General features: G+C 41.5%; 1 protein-coding gene across 1 annotated transcript in view; it reads left to right on the top strand.

The window, feature by feature from the left end:
- Positions 1-25,970, top strand: part of grin2aa (glutamate receptor, ionotropic, N-methyl D-aspartate 2A, a) — a 101,531-nt gene continuing 75,561 nt past the window's right edge. Inside the window, exons 1-2 of the mRNA XM_026355852.1 lie at positions 1-28; positions 9,107-9,607. Of these exons, the coding sequence (XP_026211637.1) occupies positions 9,110-9,607 (498 nt within the window). The 5' untranslated portion in view covers positions 1-28; positions 9,107-9,109. The remainder of the gene's footprint in view (positions 29-9,106; positions 9,608-25,970) is intronic.

Below are 25,970 nucleotides of genomic sequence, written 5' to 3'. Positions count from 1 at the left end.
TGCAGAAAACTTCGGTGGAAATTCACAGGTACATGTGCTGTTGCAGCTCCTAACAGTGACGTCTTTGCAGCAGGGCATCCTGCAACGTGACATCCGTGGGTTTACGTATCCCAGGCTCATATTTTGAAACTGTTCAGTGGAGTAATTGTCTGCATTCACATTTTCAAGGTTAGTGTGTGCGTAGACACACGTTTTATCCAATCCACACTGGGAGCTGAGGGAGCAGTCGACTTCCATTTGTCATTTCTTTATGTTGCATTTATTTCTGCACCACTGGTTGGTACTATACTTTATAGACTCTTGCAGTTTTGCAGCTGGATTGAATGTATAAATATCCAAAGCATGAATGGATGGAGACAGGGAAATTAGAAAAACAGTGGGATTTCAGAGAACAGGGGTTAATGCTTATTATCTGAAGCATTAGGAATTCAGCTCAACTCTGTCTGCATTAGTGGGTCTGACTGAGCTAGTTCCTCAAGGAGCTTTAGCGCAGAGTGCAGGGGAGAGAGGGGGAGCGGGAGAGCGACAGACCGACGGACACACAGTCCGTCTATCTATCCAGCTGCCCCAGCCTCTGCAGAAGCGCGCTGACACACGCACGCGTGCACACTCTCTCACACATACACGTGCACGACAGAGAGAGAGAGAGAGAGAGAGAGAGAGAGAGAGAGAGAGAGAGAGACGCTGAAAGCTGGTCCCATGCTCGCTTTGCAGGCTGGAGGAGCCTCCACTGTAGAAGTCAATGTACGTGTGCGTTTATGTGCGTCCGGCGGCCGCTCGCCTGCCTCTTCCCTCTTCTGCGCTCCGCTCCTCGCTCGGGACAGGAATACCGGGATACCAGGAGCTCTAATCATACAGTGGCAGGCTGAGCCCCCACAATGCGCGGGGCCAGCAGAGATTGCAGTGGAGAATCAACGGTAGCGCACACACAATGAAGATTGGATTACAACAACAGTGATTTTATTCGCAGCTGCGCGCTTGTGAATTGTTAAAACGGAGGATTTCGAAGAGTTCTTTTGGACACGGTGGGAATAATTCATTGCCAGAGATTTTTTTTTATTATTCTGCTGTTGTGCAGTGTTTGAGAGTGATCACCATCTGAGGCTGCATGGTTTCTCACTGGAGAACGGGGACTATTGCAATGTCATCTCACACCACTGTTTTGGAGCTATGTGGAAGGGAGATGCTGTAAGTACTTGGTCGTGTGTGTAATTTTTATAATCTGAAATGGGGCTGTGATGATCATGCACCATCTCTGTCCCTCTCTCCTCTCTCGTGGTCAGTGGGCGCCGTGCTGCTTTTACCCACAGGCGTCCCTCATCCAAAGTGCGGCACTCACACCACAGAGAGCACAGCTGTCCCCCAAAACACTACAAACTTTGATTTAAACGGTGCGAGACAGGCAGAATAAGATGCAAGCAAACAAGCTATCAAAATCTCTTGACATTTCTCACGCCGAGCTTTTTCATTTCATCATTAATACATGAGGCTGGCGCAGTGAGCGGGGCGCAGACTGTTTGAAAGCGCATCTGCATCTCACGCTTAACGCCTCTATTCTTTATTTTTATTGTTGTTATAAATGAATATACACGCTGTAAATGTGAACTGCAAAGAGATGTGCCTCCTTCTTCTTTGATAGTTTGTATTTAGCAGTGATCATACAGTATAACCACAAAGAGTGTGACCCCGATTTACCCAGAAAAAAAAAAAAAAAAGATTAGACCAACGCAGATCACTCTCTGCACATAAAAACGAAGATGTGTTTCTTTCTGGTGATTTCTTCCAGATATTGTATAACACATTGCGGGGCTTTCGTCTCACCAGTTGTTGGCACAACTTCCAGCTCTTCTCCATCCCATAGCAGGACGAACAATCAGCATCACTTCAGGGGGATCTCTAAGAAGCGCAGCTATTATTTTCTAAGTACGAGGAGGATTTCAGGGCCAAACCTCGCGTCTATCCCCTCTTGAAATGTGGCAGCAAGTCAACTCGAGCTTTGCCCTAAAAAAAAAAATCTTTCAATATGTAAGAAGCGTCTTGGCCACGAGTGGAGAAAGCAGGTCCATGCTGTACCAGTAGGGGTCGCACTTGTATTATGTTGGCTCCATTGAACCTAATAGGGGGGATCCAAATGAATTTCCATCCACTCTTCCCCCCCGTCTCCCTCTCCCCTGTTCTTGGGATTCAGTCACGTTGTTAAAGCGCAGTTCTGTCTCCCTCCTTCTCTCTCCATGCAGCTCATGTAGGGGCGATTGATATTTTTATAATAGCCAACTACCTCCCCCGATGAGGCCCTAATCATTCTGCCTTTAGGTTTTTCCACTTCTACTACCCAGGAAGAATATGTATGTGTGTGCCAGTGCACTTTTGAAGGACGGTGTGTTCTTAAGTATTGGGCATTCATTATTGCTAATTGTTCACCAGTTCACCACAGGCAAGAGAGATGGGGGTCGAAAGAAAGTGTGAGCATAAGAAAAGGAAACGAGGAGGCGTGTGTGTGTGTGTGAGAGAGAGAGAGGGAGAAACAGAGATATTAATGATGTTAACATCATTTATTTGCATATAGATGAAGACAGCATTAGCAGAAAACAGTTCTGAAGTTATTCAGCCAAGGGATCCTAAAAAATGCAATGGCTTAAAATGTAAGTCACCATCAAGTACAGAACAGATCTTTGCTCCTGCAAAGGCACCGTGTTTCAAATTCATTAGCTTTGTTCATGGCTGAATAAAACCCGAAATTGTTTTTATTCTGAATCACCTCTGACTCGAGCCTTTAGAAATGGCTTCAGAGAGGGGATTTCTTACGTGTTGGGTGAAGACTGCAGGACCAGAAGCTCAGCTAGTCGCCTGGTGCTGAATTAAAAACATAAGAAATAACCCATCAATCCACATTAAACTATCCAATCCAAATAGGAGGATAGAAAAGTTTATTCTAATCACCATCACTTCCATTGCTTTCTTTCTTGTCTTTCTTCCTTATCTGTTGTTTCACATACTTTAGCAACATTTACATGTCAATAAACTGAAATGTAGGTAAAGAGGTGGTGGGCTGAATCGAGCTACCTGCATGAGACAGAGAGTGACTGCAATTAGTACAGAACAGAACATATCATAGGTATGTTACACATCCTGTAGTCATTCATCCTCCAGTTTAGAAAGGATGTAGTTGTGTATTAGGCATCAGGTGCAAAGAGAGAGTGAGAGAGGAGCACGGTTCAAATCCATTATATAAGAGAATACTAGTGATTTCCCTTCTTTCTTTGACAGTTTCTCTCTCTCTCTCTCTCTCTCTCTCTCTCTCTCTCTCTCTCTCTCTCTCTGACACACACACACTCAGAGTGGGTTTGTAGAGGGCTAAAAAGGTATGTGCAGTGGGCAGACAACATGTTGAAGCCTGAGTGGTAACAGACGATTACTTCCACTGGGCTTCTCATGGGCGCTCATGCACACGTCAGGGCACACAGAGCAGATGGCTGGGGCCTCAGAGAGAGAACGAATGAGGGAATGCTTTGGAGAGAATGGATACAGGAATGAGGTGACAAAGTAGGAGAATGTCAGAAGACGGGAGGAATAGTTTGTATATGTCATAAAGTTGGTCCAAACTGAGCAGCAGTTGACATGATATTCTAACTTTATATATAATTTAATTGCATTTGCATTTGAAGACATCATGTATCCAAAGCTGGTGTCTTTTCCAGTCACTTTAAACAGTGTTACTTTATATTTGAAGGCCTGTAGACAAGTCCTGGCAGTGCATTTGCATTCAAACAATTTCTCTGTCTTGATGTTTGTTTCTTTCGAATTTCAGCATCTAGTTCTCCATAAAGAAAACGTACACAGAACCTGGAGAGTGAAATTAATTGAGAGGGAACCGAATGAGACGGTGAGAATGATGGCGGAGAGGGGAAATGTTTGGGGACAGATAAACAAATTAAGGAACAAAGCAGCAGTAATATGCAGTCGTATTAATCATCATGTAAAAATAACGTGTCTGAATTATTGATGCATAAGAAGTCTAGTTGTGTGTGTGAGTGTGTGTGAGGATGAAAGGTTGAAGCCTATATTAGCAATTGGTTTGTTTTTCACCGATCACTGAGAACGTGGTTTTAATTAGACATGGTAGAATACATTTTTTTTATGTTTAGTGTTTCGCATGAGGCAGAAAATAAGACTGCATGTGTGTGTTTCAGTGCCTGTGTGAGCGATCGCCAGTAGTATGGGTGTGCCTGCCAAACATTATTTACTGTTGTGATGCCAGGAAACGGTAGCATTTGTGTGACGACAAACTGCCCCAATCTGATTTGGCTAAGGGATGCTGCCTCTCTCCCTCTCTCCCTCCCCCCTCTCTATCTGAGCTTCTTCTTGTCTGTCTCCCTTTCTGAATATAGGCTACTACTTTCCTTTTTTTGTTCTTCCTCTCTTCAGTCTATTTCCTCACCCGGACTGTCCCGTTGTGATGCTGCAGATTTGAGGAAAGGAAAGAGAGAGAAACCTTTCTTGTGAGTCAGATTCCCAGAGCACCAATTGGGACAGCAAGACAATCTTGGTATAACAACATAATCACCTGTTAGTATAAATTAACTAATACGCATTCACTGTGCCTTTCTTTCTCAATTCCTAAATAATATTCATGAAAGTAGGGATGTGCAGTCTACAGGATGTAAACAGAACCTATAGAAGTCTTTATGTAAGTGTTGCAGTCTGGGGCATTTCTTATTCAGCTGCTCGGCTCAGATTTTCCAGACTGTGTGGGCTTCATAACTTCAAGAAACTGCTGATGAAAAGCATTTTAACAGAGTTAGATGGTCCCACTGATGCTGTGACATTAACACTGAAATGTAATATATACTGTAAAATGACGACAGCAGCAGTCGCGGGGTGGTGTAGCGGTTATGAAGTCAGTCCCACGACTGGAAGCTTTGGGAGGATCCCCCTTTTTAGAACAGTCTTTGTTGTCTTAGTGCTCTTGGGCAAGATCTTAAACAAGAACCAGTATGTGCTTGTTTGAAACCCTGCACCTGTTTGTAAATGTTTGGTGTCCTTTGGCCAAACACACAGGTGACTGCTGTAAATCTTTACTTCTAATGGTAAAGATACATATTTTCTCTGCATTTAAAAAAGAAAAACGTATTCCACTGAGAAATAAAGAGTTCTGTTGAATCAGATGTTTCCATGAACTGCGAGGGCAAGCCTTCATGTAATCCAACAGCTTTTGTGTAAAAGCAGAAGACGACTTCTTGACAGAGACACTATGAATCCATTAGGCTTCAGTGCTCCCTTTGCAGTGAATGGGCTGAGATTTGGATGATTCATCCTCAGGTCTGCTAAAAACAGTGTTCATGCTCAGTTGGGCAGGAGGGGCGAGCAGTCCTGCGCTTGTTTTAAACACAGGATGACACAGTGAGCCCACATGCATTATTCAGCTCACAATGGAGCCTTCTACTAGGGTCTTGATTTCATTACAGAATCACAAGGTATTTCTAGCCAACAGAAAATAATCTTAAACCACCATCATCCGCACAGTACACATAGATCATGCAGCTGGATTCTTCTACAGTTTCTAGAGCAAACTGGATTGAATACTAATAAATTAACATTACAAAGCACATAAGAGCAGATTAGTTTGCAGTAAAGAGTTCTAATTGGTCTAAAGAGCGTCTGAGAATCTTTTATTTATTTTCTACATAGATGTTCTTTTTTATATTAATTGTACATTTGTGCCTACATTTCTATACAAATGGTTATTAACAACAATCAAATGGACAAAACTAGGAACCACAAAATGCATTCATCTAGTGAAAGTTCATTTTTAAGTTTAATTACTTTATTGATCCCTGTGGGGAAATTCAGGACACACTGATGTCAGTGTTGCGGCCATTACAGCTGATGGGGCAACTTAGGATTCAGTGTCTGGCTCGATCATGATTCGACATGTCAGCGGCCAGAGCCAGGGATCAAACATATGACCTTCCGATTAGTGGACAACCCTCTACCACCTGAGGCCAAGCTTCCTCCTTTGAGAAGGAGGGGCTGTGGGGGCTCCAGCCCCTGACTGTTGCCCATGTAACATTAATAAATTCTCTGGGCTCTTAGCCCCCTTTTCCTATTGTATATGCCTCAAATATTGTGTTATATACTATTTCAAGAAAAAGTAATAGCACAATTAGCAGTTTCCTAGTTTTCTGCATAAATCAATCATGCGAGTTAATCCTCAATTTGCCCTTCAGCAAAGTAAAAAATATCCACAAACACAATATTTCTAGGCTGATAACAGACAATCAGGATCATTCATGCCTTTATTGAACACACCTACTAGTGTTTGTGGAAAAAGTATTGGCAATACTCAATAAAAAGAGGGCCATCATCCCGACAATGAAGTATGGTGCAGAGAGCAATCATGATTTGGAGCTGTTTTGCTTCCTCTGGACAACTTGACATTATGGAGGAAAATAAGGAAAATTAATTACCAAGTTTAGCAAAGTTTAATGTCAGGGTGGTTGTTTGCAAGCTGAAGCTCAGAAGAAGCTGGGTAATACAGCAAGACAATGACCCCAAAAGTAAATCAATTACAAAATCTAGTTTTGGAGTGGATCAGTCAGAGCTCAGCCCAGTAGAGATGCTGTAAAAGAATCTTAAGTTTGCCAATCACACCAGTTCTGTAAAGAGGTGTGCTAAAGATGGTTCAACCAGTTATTAAAACAGTGTTGCCATTATCTCTTGCACCATCACTATGTATGTTTAATAGGTGGGTTCAATAAAGGCATGAAAGATCATGATTGTTCATGTTTTATCACCTCAGGAGTATTGTGATGTGTTGTTTGTTGTGTTGATATTTGTTAGAATCATGATTAGACCACGTTTCATAACCAATTTATGCAGAAAAACAGGAAATTGCAGACGGTGCCATTTCTTGTGTCTGCAAACATTTTATACATTATCTATTTCCCACAACAAACACAGGCGTAAATATGTAATGATTTTAAACGTCTGCCTCCCTAAGGCTAAGTCTTTGGGCTCCAAAAGTATGAGAACTCATCAAAAACCACCAGCAGAGACCCAAAATGAATGCAGTGTTCTACATATGTTTGTATCAGCACATGGAGAGACAACCACATCCCTTCCATGATGAATATGATGTTTTCTCAAACAATAAAAAACAGAATAAAACATTTCACTGCAACAAACAAAGTCCATTACATTTCCACTCAATGTTGAATGTTGAATTTTTGGATAAATAATAAAAATATAATTCAAGTAAGTTTTTTCAAGCTATTTTGAAAAGCAGTGGTACGTCTCCTTCATCCAGATCTGCACCAAAACCCAATTTCTTGTTTCTTCTATCGTCTATTGTTTCTTTCCAACAAAATTGACTTCTTTTAATGATTTTGTGAGACTCCCTGCTATCTAAGAGGAAAATACACAAAGGAGCAAGATTGAAGCCCATATCCTTGATAAGTATTAAATTTGTGTGCTTCACTCTAATTCACTGGCTGTTTGTTAGAAGCAGTTTACATCGGTTGGCAACACATGAATGTCTTGCTGTTCTTATGAATTCTTTATTTATGTATTTTTCCCAGTATTGTTGTCAGCTCTGCATCCAAAATCATTGAAAAGCACTCCCTCCCCTATCCACCCTGTGTTTTCGGTTTCAGTCGCATGTCTACATCTGGCTGACCCAACATTTAAACATGATCTGTGCTGTTAAATCTGCACTGCCTCCAACATTGGCATGGCACAACAGCGCCTGTGAATCAATCATGCGCCAACGGGCTCTGCACTGATGCAAAAACATGCGGTCCTGTCAGTGAATCCATAAATCATCAAGAGTGCACATGGACACATTATGTGACCAGATGTTGCAGGCCTTTCTGATTTTGCTCACGCTCTACTGTTCAGCACACCTGCTCATATGTCTTCCACATCATGAGGAACACACACTCGCAAAGAGTTTTATGCTCTCTGAGCATTGGGTGTTCAAGGGGGCCAGTGAGTGTTATCTCTTTAGAGAGATGGGTGGCGTGGATTGTGATTTGTTTTTGATGAGGATGTTACTTTGCTCCTATGATTGCGGTAAAATAACAAATGTCAGGCGGACTCGCTTTCCTCACTCACACTAATTCTGTACGAAGCCCGCGGTGCTAGTTCAAAAGCGCTGGAGAACACTATGTGGCATCCCAAGCTATTCATAGCACTGACTGGTTTATATTAGCCTGTTGTTTTGAGCTTTATGTAACTTGTCTCTCACATACCTCCAGAGATACAAACTGGTCTACATGTGTCTGACAGCTGTGTTACCACTCAGACTTTTCTTATCATACGAATTCAAGATAGTTGAATTTGCAAAATGGTGTCATTTCAAAGTCAGGTACAGCTGGAAAATACCCAGGACTGTTGGCCACCCCTGCTGTAAATAGTTTTCAGAATCTGAAATATTTACTATACAGTGAGCACGAGACTAAAATTCTAAGGCCATACTAGCTGGTCTGTGATGTACTGGTGCATCACAATCATCATTTTAATGTGGTGATGATCATCAGATATAATGTTTACCATGTTTAAGTGTGTTATGCTAACATTTGCTAAGTAACACAAACAAAACATCATGGGAATGTCATTAGTTCTGCTGTGATTTGCTGGTCAAAGGTTAGTAAAGTGATCAACTTAACGAAACAGTCTCATAAAATCAAAGGTGGTCTGTTCAGTTTGTCTGGTTACATGTCGAACCCTGTGGAAGGTGGAACCTTAAGATATTGACTTGCCTCCTTCAAACAGCACAGCTTGCTCCTGAATCATCTGATTCCGAACAGTCGTGACCATACAGTGTATACTTGTTAGTCATCTTCTTTTTCTCTCACCCCTCCGCAGCGTCTTCTCAAGGCCATTTCCCTCCCCACAAGGTTTATGTGTTTAATAATGTTACTGAGAAGAAGTGGAATAAAAAAGATGCTACCTGATAGTGTGGGCTTAAAGAGCTGTGCATTAACAATTTATCTCCCCTGTCTTCTTTTCTCTGCCATCATCATTCCACACTTCTCTCTCCCATCTCCTTCACTCTTTTTGATCTGTCTTCATCTGTTCCGTATTCCCTCATTCTCTTTCCATGCAGGGGATGAAGTGGTTTGGCAGTATGTTCCTCAACAGCAAAAGGAGTAAGAGGAGGAGTAGAAGGAGCAGCAGCTGTAGCAGCAGTGGTGGTAAAGGTGCACTGCTCACCTTGGCTCTCCTGGTGGCAATGACCCTGATTGCAGACCCTGCTGTGGCTCAAAAGCAACGGACTGGCGGTGGCTCGGAAAAAGTACCAGTTCTAAACATTGCTGTGATCCTTGGACGCACACGTTACATCTCAGACCGGGACATCCGAGCGCTGTGGAGCAAGGAGGACCCCATTGACGTCAACGTGGTCACACTGCTGGTCAACGAGACTGACCCGAAAAGTATCATCACTCATATGTGTGACCTGATGTCTGGGACCAAGATCCATGGTGTGGTGTTTGGGGATGGCACCGACCAGGAGGCCATCGCCCAGATTTTGGATTTTATTTCCTCGCAGACGCTTATACCCATTCTTGGCATCCATGGGGGGTCGTCCATGATCATGGCGGATAAGGTATGGAAGAATGTATGGAGAATCATGGGTGGATGGATGACTGTTGGAGGAATGATTGCTACTGATGACTAGAGGAAGTTAAATGGGTGAATGTTTGATTGATGGATTGCTTAGATTTGGAGTGAGTCAAAAGTTCTTTGAACAGCCAAGAAATTCAAGCACACACTTGACCTGTGACCTGTAAGTCATTACATATTTGACTGTTGCTGCTCTCAACCAGCTGTAAAATAGCATCAAGTCGATTTAACTAAGTGAAGGGAAACTATGCCTGGAAACTGCACTTTACAAATCAGTGCAGCTAGAGAAACAAAACACAGAGAGGAACCAGAAAAGTGCAGAAAAAGGAGAAAGAGGCGATGTGGAGGAAGAAAAGGGTGTAGGAAGATGAGGTAAGTATCTGCAGAGAACCGTTGGAGTATTTGAAAAGCAGGTGTAGGACAGAAGGAACTGAAGACGAAGAACTATTGTGACTTTAGACAGAACAGTGAGGGCCGAGGAGGAAAAATGGAAAGAGTGGGTGTTTTAGTAGAGTGGCTAACATTGGCTGCGTGGTACAGAGGACTTTTATCTGGGACGACTTTATTCATTGTGCAGGATTCCCTCAGGTGGGAGAGTCCTGATTGGTTCTCCCATTTGAATAGGGCGTGCCCCTCGCCTGCCAGTCACTTTGAACTGTGAATGATGAAGATGAAGAGCTCAGCTCACTCTTCTGCGGATTCATGTGGGAGTGCTTAGCTCCTGGTGTTCATCAAATTCACAGTGGGGAAATTTTGATCCACGTTATTTACCCAGCAGATCAAACAGCAGACAGTGTGTTAGCCAGACTAGCTACATACAGCGCTTTAAAACATCGTTTTTCCATTGTCAAATAATTGATCATACAGTACTTTGGTGTAATTACTGTGAATCCAAGATAATAGATAAGTTTGATCCTGCTGAATTGTTATAGCTATAATATATTCTATAAATCTTTATAATATCCATCGGTACAAGAACATTATAAATCTTTTGGAAGAAAAACATCCTCTCTAAGAAATCTCCCACTAAGCTGTCCACTAGGTTTCCCAACACATGTGATCCTGTCATGAGGCCATTCCAAAACCTCTTAGGGACCATTTTGTTCATTTACAGTAAATATGTGAATGTTTTAAGGACACTGACTTTTTGCAAAATCGCATGTGATACCATTAATAATACTAAAGAGCAAGAAAAAGAGGGAAGAGCAAAGGAGACGTGTTGAAGGAGAGGACAGAAGAGGAAGGAGGAGGTCAGAGCTGGAATAGAGGTGGAGAGGGAATGCCAAGAAATGAAAGGGTGAGGTATAATCCCTCAGTTTGACAAGAGGCGAAGGCTGAGTGGAGGGGAATTACAGAATGTCCTGATTGGCACCTGCCACACACCACTTATTTTAGCAGCACGCACACGCCTCATGTCCTCTGTCAGAGATTGTCATTGAAACAGCAGCAATTCAGCTCCTTGACAGCAGGAGTGTTTCCTCTGTGGGAACAGATGAGGAGAAAATAATCTATTTTAAAGTGCTCAACCCACCACTTTGTCCTTGTCTTGGTTCTCACGTTTTACTTCCTCCCTTACATCTTGTCTGTCTGTCTCTGCTAGCTTCAGCTCCACATGCTGAAGTGCATGTGCAGCTGTCTCTTACCCTTCACTTCTTCAGGCTGTGGGAACTTAAATATTTTCTCTTAAGCCACTTGTGTCAAACGTGTGAAGTTGATACTGTTTTGGATTGTTTCTCCGTGCCTGATGAATGCACTGGTTGGGGACACAAAGCTTTTACCTGGAAGCGTTAACGTACTGTCACTCTGAGGACACGTTACATGATAATCGGGATTCTCACACATTTCATAATGTAATTCAAATCAAGTTACATCTCATTTCACATATGTAGACATTAAAGTGGGGATGTGAAGGGAGTGGAGAGATGGGCTATTCGTCCGCTCCACTCGCCCTCTCAAAGCTACACCAGGCCGCTCACCTCGTAATTGCTCAGCGAACAATAACATTAATAAATTGTAAAACAAATTTCTCACACTGCACAATTACATAGTGTTTCCTGGTTTACCTAACTCCCTCCCCTCTTTAGGGTTTTAAGGGTTTTGTCTTCAGTCACCCTGTGAAGTAATAGAGTCGGTCTGTTCAAATATGATGAGAAACTCTCACCAATGATTACTCCTTGTAAGCTCCTCAGTGTATTTGTGTGTGTTTTGTGTGTTTATAGTCCCTACGTACATCTCTTGCACTGTGTGCGATCTGGGTGTGTGTGTGTTTCCTTTCCTGTCACTTGGCGGCTAAATCTCTTTGTGCTGACGACTTCCTCTCAAAGCTGTTACCACGTCTAGAGAGGGAACTGATATTATTCCTTACTTTCAGTTTTTCTCCACTTCCCTTGTTGTCCCTCCTCCATCTCTCTATCTTCCATGCTTGCTTGTTAATTAGAGAAATGTTGCAGTATTTCCCTGTGTTTGTCTCTTCCATAGAACTCTCAGCCTTTGTTGAATAATGCAGCACATGCCTGTATTGAAAAGAATACACTGATTAGGAAAGAAACACCATCGTTTGCTGCATTCTTAGCAATTCAGCTGTTTTCATTGTCTTTCTTAACTTCACATATGAATCTTTTGTCTGTTATTTGTGAGTTTGTTCTTTCTTTCATCCGTTGCATCAACTTTTTAGAGCTTGCCCTTCTCCTTCTCGTACCCAGTGTTGTTGTGTGGGCAGATGTCTGGCCTGGCTTCTTGAATGCCTTCATGTAATTCTCATGCTAAATGGTTATCGACTTTCTCAGAGGTCACTAATGGCAAGTGGATCATGTTGGTCACGACCACTGTTCATCTTGTTTCCTAACTCAGAGCTGCCTGTTGACACATCCTGTATGATCTGTCTGAAGTCCTCTGTTGCTGCGGATGTTTTTTTCTCCTCATCTTAACGCCCCTCCCCGTCCGTTTTTATAGAGCACACCTCATGCATTTAATCATGGTCTGTGCACCAAATGTGTTAACAGCAGCAATGGGAGATGTCCTTCTTTTTGTTGCTTCTTGAAGAAAAACAAACACTTTGAACATTTTATTTTATTCAGAAGCGAAGAGTTGGTAAATATTGTGGTACTCTTTAATGTTTTGCAGCAGTATGACACAGTACTGTGTGTGTGGGTCTGGTTGGTGCCTCATCAATCCTGCCTTTGCTCTGCACAGTAAAGTCACCTTAACTGCTCCATGGACAAACAGGCAAGCACACAGACAGACAGACAGACAGACTACTTTCATTTCAGAATTCATCCCTGGAGTGACCTAAAAAATGACACTTCATTTACATGGGCTGATTAATTCATTATTTCCCAATTCAAACACATTAATGAATATTCTGCCTGATGGTTACTGAAACACACATTTCATGAGCTTTGGTATTCAAAGCAAAGCCTGACACTCTCACACAGTCCCACTCTAAAAGTTACAAAGAAGATTGAATTACAAAAAAAAAAAAATAATAACACCAACAACAAAAAGAATATTAAATTCACACCAGTAAAACTATTCACTCCAACTCATTTAGTCACTTTTTGCCAGTATTGTTTGCACACCTCCCCATTAAAAACATTTATAATTGCCATGTTGGTAGCCACATTGGTAGCTAACTTTCCATGTAGGAAGACGACTTGTTTCTAAATCTTATAATCTAATTAACTAATTAACATGGATCAGTTAACACCCATCAGTAGATTCTCCAAGCAGGGGAAACACTCATCAATAGGTGCAACCCCAACCCTTTTTAAAGTTAATATGCCATATGTCAGCTGGCATCAGGACCATAGACATGCTTGTTTCAGCAGGCCATTATCAACTGCCTGACTTTTTTAGTTAAAATGATTAATGCATTATTTAGGAACAAAACAACTTAACTTAGACACTTGCTTAGGAAAACATTACCATAACAGTAACAATCAATTAGAAATAGGGAACAAGCAGTCCTTTCAAATTTCGAGAAAAAAGTGGCTGTTTTGTCGCCCACCCAACCATTATGAGCATGAAAACAACTGATAATGGCCATTTAAAAATATTGAAATTGTTGGCTGAGATGTGGGTGGGCATTTAGGGATCTGGATTCAGGCTATGGTGCTTTAATATTTTGACCATCAGCATCTACAAAACATCAGCTGAAGACCAAATCTATAGGAATATAGCATCATATCTCACCTCAGTGGGAATAACTGACGTCACAGTCTTGCACCACATCAGTGGATGCATGGCCTGGCCTCCTGTGTTTGTTACCAGCTCTTCCATCTATTAGCCACAGTTACTCAATGTTTCCATTTATCTAATTAATCAGTGACGCACAACGTTACACACACAGAGATGCCGCCATGCTGGAGCTTTATTTATGTAATTTATTGATCCATAATGGTGAGATTTGTCAATAGATCCCAGGATAATGAACAGTATTTTCAGATTATGCATATTGATAAATTCCGCTCTTGTCCTGTTCGTATTTGTTCCTAAACGAGTGTATGTGTTTAACGACAGCTGTTATTGTGGCCGATGACCGAAAGTTTATTTTTTATAACAACTAACTACACATGGCCGATGTAAGTGCCATCATTAATGTTGTAAATGCAAATGGTTGTGTGTGTGTGGTGCTATTGTGATCAAAGGACATTATTCATCCATCCCTGTTTGCTGTCTCCCCTCAGGCTGCATCACACACACACATGAATAAACACACACACATACACACACAGGCACTGTGGTGTTTGTTGCTGCTTGCTTGTGTCAAACAGGAGGGAAAGAGCGGATAGAAATAGAAAGTTATGATATCATTTATGGGGGTTGTCCAATTACTGCGTGGAGACGTTTGTTTTTGTTTGTCGCAAATCACACTGTCATTTAGCATGATCTCCAAGCTGCCGAACCACAGAGCTGCCGCAGTGTCGCAGAACTCCACGCGGAAAATATCCAAGTGCACAAGTGCACTTTGGTCCTGCGTATGTGTGTGTTTAGGTCCACACACTTTATCAATATCTTGCCCACAAAGGCAATTTGTATTTGTGTGTCTATAATTGGCTGAGTGTCTGTATGTGTGGGTGCAGGCTGCGATAATGACATCACTGGGGTGTTGTCAGATATCCTATTACCTTGGTAAGACTGTCCTCAATGCGATTCCCATGGTAACACTTAACTTGTTAGCTCTCGTTGGTTTGAATTGTTGGTGTCTATGGTGCTTGCATGTGTGAATAAAATTAACTTTGGTGTCACTGTAAATATGGAAAGGTGTGTGTGCGTGTGTGATTGTGTGTGTGCGTGCACGCGCAGCTATTCTATGTAGCATTGTGTGTATATTCCAATAGCTAGATGCAGCTGTCTTGCAGATGAGAAATGGCCTCTCACTTCTCAAAGGGAATCGATTTGAATGAATATGTGGGACTAGAGGAAATGGAGCTGTTAGCTCTTTCTGTGAGTCTATTTCCCTCTTTTTTCCTTCATCTCCCTCTTCGGTCTTTCCCTGATGGCGTCTTTTCTAAAGTCTAAAAAGTTTGTATTTGTGCTGCATAGTTGGAGCTTTACTGGGCCTGTGAGCCTCCATCTCACTCAGGTTGCTTATTCCTTCCAAAACTCTTTTCCTTCCTTTTCTTGTCTTCTCTCTGCGTCCTTGGCCCCTTCATGTGTCTTCTTATCTCACGGTGTCTGTCTTCTTCTCTGTCTCTCTGTCCTACATGGGAGCTTCAGCTTTATACAGAGATTGCAGCAACACAAATTCACGAAGTTGCATACCCCACAAGCACAGGGGCGCTTGCAAAAGAAGAGTCTTGACAGTGAAAGCTGTAGCCAGGTTGATGATGCAGGTCAGGAGCTGTAAAAGCTCTTTTCTGTAATAAAATCCACTGAACTGGTAGCTCAGACATGGTATAAATAAACGTTATGACCCATACTAGCCAAAGCATCTTTTCCACTCTTAAATTAATTGATAAAGGCTTTGAATGGAAGGACTAACATTGGTTTGTGTGATAGTTAAACTGGAATAGAAATTGATTTTGATGTTGTACTCATGTAGACACTTACTTTAGTCTTTAATCTCCTTAGTACTTCATCTTCTTCATTTTATCCTTGTGCTGCTACTTTAGTCCTCTTTGTCACTGTTGTCTTCTTCCACTGAATGAATTGCACTCTTTTTGCTGACGCCACTCCTGCTGGGATAGATGCTCTAATAGTGGTAATAGGTGCATGAATTGAAAAGGCCCTGACCTGTGCATTTGCCTGCAGACTCAACAGCATAACGCCGCTATTTAAACAGTTTGTTTGCTGCCATTGTACTGTACAGGTTTTGTGTGTGTGTAAGTATTGTCATTACAAGATGAACAAACAACTGCCCTGGCTAACATCAGTCTAATCCTCTTGTCTGTTTGTGTTGTGTGAATATTTTTTTTTTCAGTTTGAGGGTCCATCTTTTTTGTTTCTCGTTGATTAACCCAGTGTCTCAGCGGTAAATTGAATTTCTGATCTGCTTGACTCGACTCTTGTCAGCCACCATAAGCCGACAGAAATACTCTACAATAAATATAACATAAGCTCGGTGACCGAGAGACTGAAGAGGCACACAGAGAATAACACAGCTATCACAGCTTTGGAGGGGAGAATTCTGTCATCTCAGCTTAAGCCTGACTAATATACAGATAACACATGCATGCGGTTCCTGGCTGTGAACGTCTTTTCATTCTTCATCTATGTGTCACGAGGCAATTGCATCAGTGTGAGTATAAATTAAAAAAAAACGCTGCCATCTCTGAAGTCTTCAAAGACACATTTCCTTATTTTCTGAATGCTGAAACTGTCTGATTAAATTGTCTACACTCAGGTTTTAAGCTGCAGAACCTCAGTGGATCTTAATTCTCTGTACACTGCAAACTGCTTCATTATGAGCGACAGCTACTTATTAGCTAGAAGCATCTTTCAGGAGGACTTGTCAATCACAGTTATAGTGGAGGAAGAGAGACACAGATGTGAGTGAGAGGTTGGTTTTTCACACTGTATTATTACCACCTACTGTCACTCATGCTCCAGAGATGCACACAGATAAATGTCAACAAACTTTGCCCTTTGGGATGTTGGTCTGATGGGTTATTTATGTTGACATGAATATATATTTGTGATACTTTAGTCATACTATAACTCTGTTGATTCTACCCTGACAAAGAAAAGTATAGCTTGATCATTTGTTATGGATGGGTACTTCCACCTGAACAACTGCCCCTACTTTACAGCAAATTCTCCACACATCTTTTCGAAAAACACGTGCTATGACACTGCTACAGTAGGTACACACAACCTGGTTAGGTTTAGGTTCAAATACTGTGTTGTAAGTAGAAACAAACCTGGTTATATTTTCATTAGAAAACATAATCATTGGCCAGTCAAAATGACCCCAAGAACACAACAAACACTCATTAATGAGGTAAAGAAACAACCCTCAGAGTAACAGCCAAAGATTTGAAGGCATCATTGCAACTGGTTAAAATCTGTGTTCACCAGTCTACAGTAGGTAAAACATTTAATTAGCAGGGTGTCTATGGCAGGACACCACAACAAAGGCTGCTGCTTACTAAAGAGAACATTGCTGCACACCTGACGTTTGCCAAAGAGCACATTGACACTCCACAGCAGTATTAGCCAAATGTTTTGTGGACTGATGAAACTATATTGAACTATTTTGAAAGAACACACAACACTACATCTGGCTTAAAAAGGTCACAGCATATCATCATGAAAACACCAAGTAAGGTGGAGGAAACATCATTATGCGGGCCTGCTTTGCTGCATCAGAGCCTGGCCAGCTTGCATTGATTGAGGGGAAGATGAATTCCCTAGTGTAGCAAAAATTCTTCATAATAATAATGTGAGAATGTCTGTACGAAGGCGATACAACAGAACAATGAACAAAAGAACACAACACTAGTAATATGTGTCAGTGACAGAAGCCAGTAAAAAACTCTGAGTTCTGGAGTTCTACCTTTTATTTTACATGCACTGTATTGTCTCTTCTAATGTAGGCCCACATATGCACTCACTGGCCACTTTATTGGGTACAATCCAATACAGCAGCTCTGTTATTAATTCTACTTGCATGCTTTGAATTCCTATATAGCAATGCAGTGTTCTGAGCAGTCTGGATGGAAGAGACAAAGTGTCTTCATCTACTCGCATAGCTCTCACACTGTGCTGTCATATTTCTGTGCCTTGTTCTGTGGCGCAGTACAGTGTTTTTGTTCAGTGATTATTGGTGCAGTCGGTTCCACAGGCGTGTTTCAGCAGGTTTTTAAAAATGTATTTTTTTAACCGCACTGCAACGTCTTCCCTTTGAGCTGCTTTGGGATTTAAATTAAAATCCTCCATGCTGGGAGGTCAGAAAACGGTTACTTGATTTAAGTTTGATCTAATTAGATGGTTTGTGAAGAAATGGACTTCCCACCATTGAAACATCAACTCGAAGAAGAGGAGCAGTTAAGCATGCCAAATTCAACATGTAGAAAGAAAACACTGGTCATTGTAACATAATTAAAATGCGACAAATGAATTATTGCTTTTATTTTGGAGCTAAGATAACAGTGGTTACACATAGTGCACATTGTCCTTTTGCAGTGTTATAGCTTTCTTCTCCATCACCATCTCCTCCTCTCATGTGCATTTCTTGTCTAATCTTGAAAGACTATCTGTCCTCCCCTCTCTTACTGCTTTTCAATCTTGTCCTTTAACTGTTTGATGATTGTTGCAAGAGATTTCTCCCTGTATTGAATCCATGTCGAAAGGAGTTGGCCACAGCTGCATCTGACACACTCGCTTCTTTCTACTATACCCATTGCTTTTTAGGTTTCAGTTTGTTGTGTTTGACGCAGCTCTGGTTTCCTTAAAGGCACTGCTTTTTCCATTGTTTAATCCATTTCATTCTCTTTTACTTCATCCAGTTGTGATTTTACATAATGCACATGCACATGCACTCAGATAAACTGTGAAGTATAAATACCAGACCACACAATCACGCAGATATTCAGTTGCTACATTACTCTGCAGGGTCTGCAGTGAACAAGCATGGTCACTTAAGAATTGGGCTGGCCTGCTTCTCTCGCCTGCTCCCTGCATCCTGTGCAGAGCTTCTCTAGCGTAGCAACCCAATTTCATTAAAATGGACCATAGTTACTCCTTTAGTGCTAGCGTAGTGTAGACTAGCCCAGCACTGCACCATGTTGTGGGCAGTGAGCTGTGCTAAAAGACAGGGAACGGAGCGATGCAGGCAGTGAGAGTGACATGAATTAAATATTCCTGCGATAAGTCTCTTCCTTTCACTCGTCTCTCCATTATGATGGAAAGCCCTGTGGAGCATGGAGTCAACCTTAATTGTTCTGAAGTAGCAGGCTAGACGGGGGTAGGGATGGATGGATGGGTGGAAAAAGGAGAGTGTGTAAGAACATCCCTGTGTGACAAGCAGTGAACAAGATGTGCGCACTGTGGGGGGCTCTCAGGAAAATGGCATTATTCATGTTTTATTGGCACACTTAGTTTATTTGTCTCTCTCTGCCTCTCTCCCTCACTTACATGATGTGCAGGCAGCACTTTGCTCTTAAAACTTCAGCTATGAAAAAAAAAAAGATTGCTGCATCGCATCCATTAACATGAAAAACAACTTACATGTCCATTTGTCTGTCGACTGAAAGCTACACATGCTGAGCAACAAGGCAAACTTTCCTTCGTCCTGAACTGGAAGTGACAGAATATTCATATTCTCAGCTTTTGCTTTTATCCATCCTCGGGCTCGTTGTCTGTTTTAACTTGTCATATCTGATCTTTAAAATATTTACATTGGCATTTTATGTGTTAAGTTAATGTATGAAGCATGTACTGGACCATGTACATGGAAACGAGTGGGGCTTAATCCTCTACAAGTCAGAGTGATGGCTACATGATTTAAGACACCTATATAGTAGCTTTTAATGTTGCTTCATCTGCAACGAATGCATCCCTCTACATTTTGTCTTTCTAGTTTAAATGCCGACTTTTTGGAGAGAACTATTTTTAGTTTTCAGGTCATTTGCAACTTGTCTCAGCACTCTGGGTTCTTTTAACTGCAGAGTCCTTAATATGTAGTCCTTAAAGTGTCGTGTCGCATCATGTAACTGACGTAGTGCAGTGAGCGCTTCGCTTTTAGATTGTAATGTTGTGGAATTCAGCTGACTTCAAAGATAGAGGGAAGAGAATAGGGGCAACGAAAGAGTGACTCAACAGCTTTCTCCTTGAAAAAGCAACACAGAGAAAGAAAGAAATTTGGAATGAGCACAAATGAGAGCGTTGAAGACAGATTAAGGAGCAGTGAGAAAAACAGGAGCAAGGCTGAGGGGCTTTTAAAGAGTCCGTCTTTAATTAAGTTGTGTGGTTATTAGTGATAAGGTTTTTGCTGAGAAAAGTCAGTGCACATCCTATTAACACCCCCACCCTACTCCAACCATGTATACCGTAATGACTGTATGCAAACTGTTAATGTCAGTACTGTGCAATCTTGTTTAAGTTGAAGAGACTGCAGCGTCATACCGACACAATCAAATTCCATTGTTTTCCTCCTTATGAACAGTTAATTAATCATTTTTCAACGATCGTGTTTCATTATTGTTGAAATTGTGATTAGTTACTTGTAATTTGAAGTGAACTGTAAGTGTACTAGTATGTTGAAATTACCACTAAGCCCACGGGATTCAGTTTTCTGTAGAGCTTCTATAAAAACACTTGCAGAAAAAAAGCTTTAAAGCTGTATTAACTGATTTTTGGCCTCACGTAGCCCAAGAGAGGTCCAATATTTACTCTCTTTTTAGCTGTTTAGCATTATCCAACTGCAGGTTGGTGCTAGTAAAATAACGTATGTGACTGGAAACAATGATTATGTTCATAGTGAGACCGAACCAAAGTGAAACTGTAAATAATTAGCCAAAAGATGGGAAAGTGTTCCATAAAACTTGATGAAGTGCAGTACTGGGTGATAATTCTTTCTGGGTTTGACACTTTTCACATTACATGAAGTCATTTGAGTCTCTGCTAATGCAAAAATATTGATTAGTTTCACTTTATGGTTTTCCTACAACAAAACATTAAATATTTAAAGTGCACAATGTGGTCATACCCTTCAAAAAGTTGACAGCACGTTATATTAGCATCTGCTCTTATATGTTCTAGTTTCGTGCTCCAATTCCCTGCAGCCTGTTTTCTCTGTCTCTCTCCCCTATCCTCCACTTTTCTGTCTATCTTATCATGCCTTTAGTGATTCTATAGTCTTTTTTTAGGGGACAGGTGTAGAGTGAGACATGTGGGGAGATTTTAAAAATAGAAGTACCAGAGAATATGGGAAAGGAGGGACGATGGATGGAGGGGGATGGAAAGAGGGAGTGTTTCAGGGTCAACGTTGACAAATGGGTGTGCAGAGTTAGGTAGGGCTCGGGGGAGCACCGGCAGTTAGGTCAGCGCTCCCCAAGGGGAACAGGGAAATGGGGTTTTTACCTGCTGAAAGACCTGAGAGAGAAAGACAGAAAGAGAGGGAATGAAACAAAACAAAGGCGTAGATGGAAAAGACACAGGGAGAGTCGGCAGTATTTGTGGGCAGAGTAAAGTATTTTAGTCTCACTCCAGTTATTTAAGGAGACAGGGCAAGGGTTGCAGTCACATTTTGTACAGAGCCACAGCAGTAGTGTAACCTTTACAGGGGACTGTTATATAATTTACCTGAGTGGCTTATGGCTTTCCCATAAACTACATGTATATTATATTTGATATTTGATTGTAAATTACATTGGCCAATGAAGGTAAAAGTGAAGCTGGAAGCTGGAGCTTGATGTGTCACAGTAGCTGTCAACATGGATCCTTTTAATAATCTTTCTTTTTAACCATTAAGCTGTTCTACCACTAAAGTTTTGCTTCCCTTAAACAAGAAGCGCAATAGCTGAATCTTCACCTACATTAACGATAGGGTGCAGTAGCAGCATCAGGACCATCCTGACATCCTTGCAATTTTCTTACACAAACAACTTCCCCACAAACTGACTCCTTGTCCTTAAGATGAACTTCCTCCCAACACCGTCTCCATGTAAACCATCAGTAGCTGATAGCTTAGGTGAGCTGTCCTTGAGAGGACTGATGCTTTATTCTCTTTGCTGCAGTAAACCCACGCTTTGTCTGGCCGGCCCTGACTTTATATGTTCCTGAACTCCTGAATGAATAGATACTGAAGCTTGTTATGAAGGGGTTTGGATTAATCAAAATGACTGACTTTTCAAAAGCTTATTTAGAGGCTTCATGACGAGTCACGATGAGGTGAGTTTTTTTGTAGTTTTGTGTTTGCATGTGCTGCATTTGTTGTGTTGGCCTGAGTGTGATGGAGCTATTTTGTGTGTGTACATGTGTGTTTGAGATGTTAGTTGAGTTCAAACTTGACAAGGAGGAGAGGGCATTGTTTGTGCAGAGCCATGGAAAAATATGCCTTGACAGAGAGATACACATCACACACACACTCACACAGAGTATCTGCCAGCATTTAGGCTGCAAATGGATGTAAATGATGTTTGGAAAGCCAGTGTGTGTGTTAGATGCTAACATATGCATACGCTAAGAACCAAGGCATAGGTTTCGAGGCCCCAGCCACGTCTGACCATGGACCATGACACACAGGTACACACAACGTTAAGCACATTTGGCTATTGATGAAGGCTAAAAGCTCTCTCATTTAACTATGGTCTCCCAGCGGTATAGTAGTTGTAATTTATTACTGTCTGCACACACACACATAAACGATGGCTTTGCAGTGCTGTCACTGCAGACCAAGGCCAGCTATTAATTTAGCATTCTGCTCAGTCCATGTGTTCTGTGTGTGTGTGTGTTGCATCCTGAGGCCTAAAAGCCAGGTTTACCTCCAACATTTCATATAGTTTTGGTGGTGTAGATAAACATAACAGAAGACAGTGACAATGTGACTGCAATATAAGAATTATTTATGTAAACTGACATCTCCCCGTGTCATCCGCCTGGTGCAGCCTCGCCGTCAACATCAGTCTCATTCGTCAGATGTGTCTTTGCTACTGAAAAATTTAAATTGTATATACATCAATGCCATAACTTGTTCCTCAGGAAAATACAAACCTGCTCTTTCTTGCATCCCAATCGTACATGTGGGTTTGAATGTGAAATGGTGATTTACTATTGTTCCATATTGTAACATTTGACTCATTTCTGTTTGGAGCCCTTTGTGCTCTCAGTTTTATGAAAGAAATGAAGAAAAATGAGATACAAACTTAAGCAAATTAGCCAGTTATTCACAAAATATTTCCATTAGTTTGCCAAATACAAACACAATTCAGAAACACCAATTACAGCCGGAGACTTTTTCAGCATTTAATTAGCATCTTTGTCACCAATTGACGAATAATTTGAGTGGGCTCACCAGTGCAATCACAACAACACACTTCTTTATCTCATAAACAAGGAAACAATGCAAATGGGAATTTAATGGTTTACACTAAACCTTAGTGTAATAGTTCTCCTCCCTCAACACTTGGGGTGGTCTTCAGTATGCAATTTGAAGAGCTGCTCTAAGAGTCTGCACCCATTTTTGAATCCTCAAGGTGCAGAAGCCCATGATTAAAGTACAATAAATGATGTATGAAAGGGCTGAGATTATGTGCTTCCCACATTTGTATTGTTCATACCAACTGTACTTTTGCTTTTAGGCCAGTAGAAAACAATGCATTCAATGCACATTCAATCTAAGCATGCACATAAACTTTCAAACTCGCATGCAGTGCAGGATTACTGTTGCTGTTTTTGTGATGGCAAAACGACTGCAGGGGGTGTGGTGATATACTGGCCTAATGAGGTCCTCTCTACCTTTATCTCTCCTCTCCTTTCCTCCTCATTTTGTCCTCCAGCAAGGCTACAATAACCAAACCAATTTAAAACAGGGCCCAGAACAGTTATGATGGTTTGACATCTCACTTTTAGTTCACTCCCCTGCTATATGCTTTCTTTCCTCACTGTTACCAGCTACGACATTTTACAGTCTGGTTCTGTGTGTTTGTGTGTGTGTGTGTGTGTGTGTGTGTGTGTGTGTGTGTGTGTGTGTGTGTGTGTGTGTGTGTGTGTGTGTGTATGAGAGAGAGCCGTCAAGCTTTCCTGTCCCTGTGGCGAATCATCTGTCTGCTCCTTAGGGGTGGTCAGCAGGTGCTTTCTAAACAGGCCTCCCACTGGACACCTCTGTCTGTCCTTGTCTGTGTCTGAAAGTACCTTCAGTATACTGAAAGTATGTTTCTCCTTTAAATTTCCCTCACCCCTATTGTGCTTGGTGTGTGTGTGTTTGTGTGTGTGTGTGTGCGTGTGCTCATTCACTAATTAGCCACAACATTAAAACATCCTAGTTACAGGAGTCAGCATTGGAAACATTTAATTCTGGCCATAATCAACAGATGTCAGCTGATAAAGATAGATGTATAATATGTGTATATATAATATAATATATTATTTATTGATGTATTCAGTTATATTTTGGATTTTTCCTCTTCTATGGGGAACACAAAATAATCTCTCAGACTGTGACATTTCATTTGCTATTAAAACTATTTGATTATTTCTACACTATACTTGTGTGCTCTTGCATCAGCTAACACCATCGTCCTCCTTTATAATTTTGCGTTGAATGGTCATACCATGGGGACAGAGATCAATTCCACAGTGTTGCAGGCTGTGGGGATAATGAGGCTTTTCCATTGATTAGAATTTAATTGAGAGGCAACGATGGGCAGAGGGAGGGAGGGAAGGCTACTGGAGTCATTCAGTGCTGTGAGGCTCCTTCTCACACTCCTCAAGTCTTCATCAGAGAGCTCCTTTCGCTCTTCTTTGTCTTTTACTCCCTCTCTCCCTCCGTCCTTTAGCCACTTCTGTCTCTGCATGCCTGCTCTGTCTTTTGCTCCCTCTCTCTCTCTGGTATTGACGGTATATGGACAGAATAGAATTAGACCCGTCTTTGTTCTTTGCCGTATCTCTGACTGAGCACCGAGGCTCCTGGAGATGATGCTGCTGAGTGATAACCGAGTCTCACAGCGCCGGGCACAATCACACCCATCCAATTTACAACTTAATTCAGCTCAGTTCGCTCTCAGATGCTCCTGTGTGACACACACACACACACACAGACGAAGCAATAGAATTATTTTACACACATCTGCACAGATCCAGAAAGGTGAATGGGTAAACCACAGTTTCTAACTTTTTCCATTTTCTGTTTCGTCTCTTTAACCTCTTCTATTCTGCCATCTCCTCACTCTCCTCTCTGTCCTCTCTGGATTTGATGGTACAGTTGGACTTAGGGCATCACTTTATTATTCTAATATGAAATCATCTAACTGGTGTTCGACACTGAATAATTAAGACTCCTCTCGTGGGTTTTCTCAGAATGCTGCAATTAAGAGAGATGCATTCGATGGCTACAGTAGCTGTTTCTCATCGATGACCTGTCTGCGTGTGAGATTTGGATACTTTGTTCTTTTTCAACAATTGATTTAGCATTAACAAGATTGTTTTGTGACACGTTGTTGCATGTTTCTTCACTTTTATGTGGTACTTTTGAATCTGTTTGGGGTGCTGTAACGTGTGAAACAGGTAAAAATAGGTGTGTGTGTGTGTTAAATAGGGAATTAGCCTGAAGCACACAGAGATATTGAAATGTTCCCAAGGACAGATGTAATTGCATTTCATGCCCCATAGTGGTGACAAACAGGCATACATACACACACACACACACACACACACACACACACACACACACACACACACACACACACACACACACAGAAGCATAATAATTAGGGAGCACTTTGTAAAGAGTGCATTCAATCTGCTAGACATCTTTTCAGGATATCATCACCATGAGTGTGTGTGTGACGACACCTCTTTGGATGAAAAAGGTCATTGTCACTTGAAATTAGGCAGAGGGAAAGTGAGGAGAAGACAGAAAGAGAGGATGGCTGGCAAAAGAGAGGTGATGTGGAGGAATAATTGTAGATGGTTAAAAATAAGAAGACGAGATAGACGGGTAGAGAGAAAAAACAACAGCGAAGGAAAGGTGTAAAATAGTTTTTGCATTAAAAACATTGAAATGGACATTCTCACAAAGCCATTTCATTATTTCATGATTGTAATCACAGCCTTTTTTGATTAAATCTGTCTTTTTCTTCTCTTTTTTCCAATTTCTAAAAGAATTATTGAGATACGCAGCACTAGAGGTAACGGAGAAAGGTGGAGGAGAGTTACAAAGAGGAAGGAGGAGAGGAGGGGGGGCT

This window comes from Anabas testudineus, chromosome 8 (genome assembly GCF_900324465.2).
Source record: "Anabas testudineus chromosome 8, fAnaTes1.2, whole genome shotgun sequence".
Lineage (NCBI taxonomy): Eukaryota > Metazoa > Chordata > Actinopteri > Anabantiformes > Anabantidae > Anabas > Anabas testudineus.
This window is presented reverse-complemented; position numbering and strand designations above follow the sequence as displayed.